This window comes from Euphorbia lathyris, chromosome 1, assembly GCF_963576675.1.
Source record: "Euphorbia lathyris chromosome 1, ddEupLath1.1, whole genome shotgun sequence".
Lineage (NCBI taxonomy): Eukaryota > Viridiplantae > Streptophyta > Magnoliopsida > Malpighiales > Euphorbiaceae > Euphorbia > Euphorbia lathyris.
The window spans coordinates 24,617,164-24,624,147 of NC_088910.1; the positions used below are offsets into that span (position 1 = coordinate 24,617,164).

The 6,984-nt window shown below is 33.3% G+C and overlaps 1 protein-coding gene across 7 annotated transcripts; it reads right to left on the reverse strand.

The window, feature by feature from the left end:
* Positions 1-1,227: 1,227 nt before the first annotated feature.
* Positions 1,228-3,914, reverse strand: LOC136225601 (uncharacterized). Of its 7 annotated transcripts, none has more exons than XR_010687189.1 (7): positions 3,400-3,910; positions 3,198-3,294; positions 2,940-2,979; positions 2,647-2,688; positions 2,416-2,523; positions 1,762-1,996; positions 1,228-1,694 (listed from the first exon to the last, which is right to left on the reverse strand). XR_010687189.1 is itself a non-coding variant. In XM_066013685.1 (6 exons), exons 3-6 carry the CDS (start codon positions 2,977-2,979, stop codon positions 1,866-1,868), a joined length of 321 nt encoding a protein of 106 aa, XP_065869757.1. In that variant the 5' UTR covers positions 3,198-3,294; positions 3,400-3,909; the 3' UTR covers positions 1,228-1,865. The 7 variants fall into 7 exon arrangements, 1 of the variants encoding a protein (XP_065869757.1); XR_010687187.1 differs by having other exon boundaries at positions 1,228-1,684; positions 3,400-3,909; XM_066013685.1 differs by having other exon boundaries at positions 1,228-1,996; positions 3,400-3,909.
* Between the last annotated feature and the right edge of the window lie 3,070 nt (positions 3,915-6,984).

Below are 6,984 nucleotides of genomic sequence, written 5' to 3' on the forward strand. Positions count from 1 at the left end.
AAATGAAATTGAGAAATCAAGAAATAATATTGAAATAATGATATAATGATAAAATACTATTTTTATGCATTACTGCCATTAAACTTCAATATAGGATTAGCGTAGGTTGAATATATAAGTTGTTTTCTATCAAATTAGAGTGTTCCATCTCCTAGTTTAATGGCCAATCTAACTTGATGTTATATTGAGTTTACCTCCAATTTTCAATCAGTTGTTTCTGTGAAAGAACAGATAAGCTTAATTACATAGAGGGACAACATGAACCCCAAAACACAGTAGAAACCGTAAGAACAGCAAGAAGGATAATGAGCAGAGATATACCATAATCACAACAGTTAAATCTGAAAAGGAATAGAGGAAGTAGCAATGGGAGAGAAGAAGAGATATACCATAAATAGAGGAGAGACTGAAACTTCTAGTGATCCAGATGGAGATTTACAAAATTGTAGCAGCGAGTATCGAGTTTGGAAACAAAAAACCTCGATTAGAGAAAAGAAGAATACATTAAGACATCACTAAAAATACAGACGTAGATGAATACACTAATTGGAACCTCAGGTGCCTTAAGACATCACTAAATCAAGATCACATTTAAGAAATTTGACATATTTTTTATTTTTAATAATCATATAATTACTATTCTAATAATTATTTATTTTATTTTTTAATAACCCATCTAACTAAACTGTAGTTAATCATGTATTTATATTAAAAAAGTTAAGCGAAAAACATAATAAGCAAGTGAAATTACAAAAAATTATATTATAAATTATTGGAGTAATACTTATAACTCAGTAAGAGATCATATATATACACATGTATATACATTTGTTTAATCAAATTCCAATGACAACAATGATTTACCATAGTGTTTTTAGTTTTGAACAGCATAGGGTTGCTATGGCACACATAGTTAAAATACTCGTGTAAATGAACTGTGCAAAAATTAATTGATAGCATCCAATTACAATACTAATGTAAATGAACTGTGTAAAAAGTGTAAAAATAAATTAACATGCAATCATTATAAAAACCTGACTAAGAATGCAAAGTAGGCAAGAAATATCCTAATTGGCGTCATGCACTACACCTAATAAGGTAAACGCAAATGCCTTCCCCGTATGAATTATGATTTTATGCTGCCCATTATTTTTCTAATTTATAATCATGTGTTTCCTATATGATTGTATTCTGCACATCATTTTTCTGATTTCTTGTACTTGAATCTCAAGTGCAAAAATGGCGTTGATTCAACTCGAGACTATACAAAATAACATATTAGAAAACCTGCAGCTATCAAAACTTCTGTTTACCAAAGGCATAGTCCTAACTATATGCCAATAGATTAAAATAAAAAAGAAGTTTACTAAATATAAGAAGAAAAAATCCTATGTCCTAATTGTAAGAGACCCTCATTTGGTTAAAGGAAGTGTCCTTGATTTGGAGTTGCAGAAGAAACAAAGGGTAATTGTTGAAACAACAGTTAGCTTACTACCAACTCAATCTAGAAAGAGTCCAGTTCCATTGGCTTTTCTTTCTAGTCTGTTGAGAACTGCAATTGCAGCAACAACTCATTACAGATCTGATTTGGAGAGACGAATCAGCCTTCAACTGGATCGAGCAATTCTAGTTTTGCGCATAAATGTACCGCCTATTCTAGGTGGAGTAGAGGCTTTTAAGCTTGCTGCAAAGTTCTGCTACGGTGTAAATGTTCAGATTACAATATCAAATGTTGTTATTATGCTGTGTGTCTCCCATTACCTTGAAATGACTGAAGATTTTGCAGAGAAGAACTTGTTAGCTCGAGCTGAATCTCATCTAAGGGAAATGGTTCTTGCCAAAATATGAAGTTCCATATCGGAACTTCAGTGCTGCGAAACCCTCTTGCCCATAGTTGAAGAGATCAATCTGGTTGGCAGGCTCATCAATGCCATTGCAAACAATACTTGCAGAGAGCAGCTTACTTCAGGGTTGCTAAAACTGGACCACAATTTTCCTTCAAAACAGACAAACATGGAAGTAATAATTGTTGCATCTACTCTAGATTATTGTTTTGGGAATAAAAAAAATATAAGGCTATTATCTTGAACTCAATTAATAGGAAGCAGAACAAAAACAATAATCTATAGACCAAAAGAGCTAGCAGATGCAACAATGGTTTTACCAAAAGAGCCCGAGGCATTAGACTTTAAAATGAACACATAATGTGTAATAGAAAAATAATTGAAGCAGCAAAACCCAACAAAAACTTGAGAAAATCTAATACAAATGAGGAAAACATATAGAGCAACTTATAGTGCTAAAAAGAACTCTTATTGTCTTCACAATCAGTCACTGGTGAACTTAATATTAGAAAAAGGGCAAGATTATAACATAGTCTCGTTGGCCACCCTCTCAAGTGCATTGAGTTCAAACCTGAACAAAAATCATTGGTAGGAATAATCTTCAATTGGTAGGAATAATCTTCAATTAAACAATAAGTGATCCCAACCCCAAAACCCAACAAACTATTACTTGTTTTCCCTGCACATCATGATTCTCAATTAATTAGTTAGAAAACAACTCAATAATTTTCAACTATTAACCTCAAGACTAATTAATTAGTTATAAAAAGATACACTTAAGAGAGCTACTGAGCATATTTACCCGCATTTCCCAGCTTTTGCAGGCTGCCTTCCAAGCTCATACCTTCAAGAGACAGAAGAAAAAAAATTCACATACAAAGAATTAAAATCTGGAGGGCAGAGTATAAATTGCTCAAACATCTATCTATAACAACTCTGCAATCAAACCCCCAAATTAGAAACCCAAATTCAAAGCATCAAATCCTCAGATCTTAATTAGTTAGAAAACAACTCAATAATTTTCAACTATTAACCTCAAGACTAATTAATTAGTTATAAAAAGATACACTTAAGAGAGCTACTGAGCATATTTACCCGCATTTCCCAGCTTTTGCAGGCTGCCTTCCAAGCTCATACATTCAAGAGACAGAAGAAAAAAAAATTCACATATAAAGAATTAAAATCTGGAGGGCAGAGTATAAATTGCTCAAACATCTATCTATAACAGCTCTGCATTCAAACCCCCAAATTAGAAACCCAAATTCAAAGCATCAAATCCTCAGATCTCTAATTAACAAATGAACAAAACTTATCCATAAGCAAAATAAATTTCGATTCAGAAAATAGTTACTGACCTTGTTATATACTTCAGAGCGGAAAGATCTAACGATCGACAAACCGACCGAGGCAAAAAGTCAAATGCAAAAGCAGTGAAAATTCTTCAGAAAATCTGGAGGGCAGAGTATAAATTGCTCAAACATCTATCTATAACAGGTCTGCATTCAAACCCTCAAATTAGAAACCCAAAATCACGATTCAGAAAATAGTTACTGACCTTGTTATATACTTCAGAGCGGAAAGATCTAACGATCGACAAACCGACCGAGGGAAAAAGTCAAATGCAAAAGCAGTGAAAATTCTTCAGAAATGAGTTTGACAAAGAGATTCTTCAGAAAATTTCCAATCCATGTCGAGTGAGTAAAGAGTAACCATCGCAATCAAAGAGAAAGGCGTCGACGGAGTCGAATAGAGGGGTTATGGAACAGTTAAGTGAATCATGAGAGTGAGTTTTTCCTTAAATGTAGTTGGATTTTTGAGAGAGTGGGAGCTCATCAAAAGGCGAGATTCAAAGAGTGGAGAGGGAGCAGTTGAATAATGAAATAGGTATTAGTTTGAAACGTTTAGATGTAAAATAAAATTGAAGCTTTTACGTGAAATTGACAAAGTTTGTATTAGCTTGACACCTGGCAAGTAAGGTTCCTGCTTTAATAGTATAGATAGATGTCTTGTTAATACACCTTACTGCTGAAAATCATGTTAGAGAGAGAAATAAGGTGGAGAGTTAGAGAGAGAAAGGGAAAGGGGAAAGGAGAAAGAAGAAGAAGAGGGCATAGAAGTAATTTTGTATTAGGTGGTCAAATTTTGATTTTTTGACCGGTCAAACCGCTGATGTGGCACGTTGACTTCGTGTTGACCGGTTATTTTTACCTGCTATACACCAAAGTGGGAGGTCACTTATAAGTTCGTATATATTAGTGAGACAAATTGAAGGTTGTACACCAAAGTGTGAAATTGGGCAAAGGTTGTACACCATTGATGAAATTTACCCCGATTTTAGCTATTAATCACTATAATCTCAAGCTTTTGTTCATCAATTTGAACATCAATTTACAGCAGCCCCTTTTTTGTCCGATTTTAGCCACTAAAATCGTCCCTCTCGGTCCCTGATTCGGTATAATTTGCTCTTCTCCGACCAAACACAAACCCGATTCGTTTTCCTACTCAAATTCACATCCAAAAGCTCAATTTCCTAGTCAAAATATCAATCTTATCGCAACAATCCCAATTTCCAAATATTCAAGCCCAATCAATTGGCACCACTAAACACGCATCTCACTCAAATCAAGCATTGGTCTCGGGATAACGACCTCAGGCAGATACAACGTTTCAACGCGACGCTTCGACGCAACGGCTCACCGCTTCGGTTAATCCATTTCAATTATTCATTTCAATTTCAATTACAATCATATTTATTGCTTTTGACATTGTGGATATTAAATTTGCTATTTGTCTTGGCTGTAATTATTGTTATTCGGTTTATTATAACCCAAAACTCTTATTCTAAAGTAAATATAAAGAAAAAATTCCAAAATTCTTGTGTTTGCTTTATTATTCTTACATTTTTAATTACTGAAAACTATTGGTCCAATTCTAGTTAAAGTTGTGCTGGCGGCAACTAGGAACCCAGGGAAACATTTTCACAATCCTTGCTTTTCCCGTACAATTGTTTGATTATTAGCCAGTTATCCATTAGACACAAGCGCATATTTATAAAAACCGTTTTCTTAAACGTATGTTGAGAACCTAATTCTCTGGCACGCCCGCATTTTCCCACAAAATTCAAGGTTGTAAAGGGAATATTTTTGTTACTCAAAAATATCGCTAACAACTACAATAACACTTGATGTTATTCATGAAATTAAACAAGCATTAACTTCCAACAATTTAGATAAGTCGTTTCTTAGACTTAGATAATTTAAATGTTCAACCTCAAATTCTATATGCTTTGTTATTACGAGAGGTCAGTCAGTATAATGACCAAGAGATGTGGTTTAATGTTTATGGGAACAGGTTAAGGTTTTGGGATAGGAGAATTTGCAATAGTGAACTGGTTTAATAGCTCCATCATCACTCTTATCTTAGAAGATCAAGGGATTGCAGTTCTAGAAGACTGTTCTTCCTTCCAAGGTTCAGTCGGTAAAGGATCTCTCTCTCTCTCTCTCTCTCTCTTAAACTCATTAGTTATTTATCTCTGACATATCTTATCTATACTTACTTGACTGTTGGAGTGTCTCAATGACCCGTCCCAATGCAGGAAGAGAACGACAAGAGAATGGTAACCGAAAATCCCATAGCTCTATTATCAATTAATAATGATATTACATCCTTACAATTTATATTTTTTCTACACAAGTTGGATTTGTCATTTGATTGTCACATTCAACCCATCTTTCACATTTCTTATTTGAAGAAATATCATGGCGACACAACTATCGCACACTCACCTTCTCTCCCTTCCACCAACAACAGTGAGCTCAGTGATTTGCCACAAGTTATTCCAAATCATCGACATGTTCATCGTGTTGATTGGGTAATCCATTGGGAAGGTCTTTCTCAAGTTGATGCTTCTTTGGAAGATGTCATTCATATGCAACAATAATACCTTTATCAAGGAGGTGAGTAATTTCAGACCATCTCTAATGGCAGTGATTTGATTGTTACTTACTCATGTCGAGTAACAACTTACTATTAGGAAGGTTGTAACAAAAAGAGCTTGTTACTTATTTTAGTTACAAACAATGAACTTATCCCTAAAAAATATTGCTTTCTTAAAGCCAATGAGAGGCAGAGGCATCAGATATGGTGAGTGAGGCGTCATCTGCGGCTTTAATAATTTGTTTTTCAGAATAGGATAATTATAGGTTTTAACCATGGAGAATTACAGTTTTGGTCCCTATTTATAATTAATAAAAAATTTGACCTCATAAAATTTTAAATAACAACTCTTTTCTAGTGGGATGTTACTAAACCTTGTTTTTTTTTGGAATAATTACTAAACCTTGTTATTAAGATCTCTAAAGTCACAATGGTTGTTACCAACCATTATAGATGGTCTTATAGGCTTATAGCCCCAAACCCAAAACCCAAATCTCTTCAAATATACAGTTGTTTCACTCATGGTAGCAACAAATTGAATTTCCTCGACACAAGGATGTTATGCATTTAATTTAGTTTGGGTGATCTTGATATGTGGTTTATTTAAGTGTGTTTTGATTTTAAGCCATGCTGTAACTTTGTTAATTGGTTATTTTAGGTATATAGTTGTATTTGGCAATTATATTTTATTTCTATTATCTAATGAAGCTTGAATACACAAAGTTCAAGTTCCTTTTTATATATATATATATATAAAAAAAAAAGGTAAACTTTAGGTCATATAACAAAATTTTAGATTGAAAAGCTAAATAGTTAACTGAAATAATTGAAGAATGCACAATAATTTTAAAAACATAATGATTGATTAGTGTAATATGTATCCAATAATAGTTAATCGAAATAATTGAAGACTGTGCAATAATTTTTAAAGCCAGAATGATTGATTAGTATAATATATACCCAATACATTGACACCTGAACTTTATCTATTTTACACTTTGGTACTTAAATTACATTTTGTCCTAAAAATATACCCGAAGTAACGATGACCGGACAATTTAGTAAATTTTACCGGTAAATGACCGGACACTTTGGTTCTGTTGTTAATTGTTGTTAGCTGTTTGCGGTTGCAGTAAGCTGTTTGTTATTAGCTGTTTAATTACTAGTGTTTGTTAAAATTATATTGAATGTTACTGTTCGGATT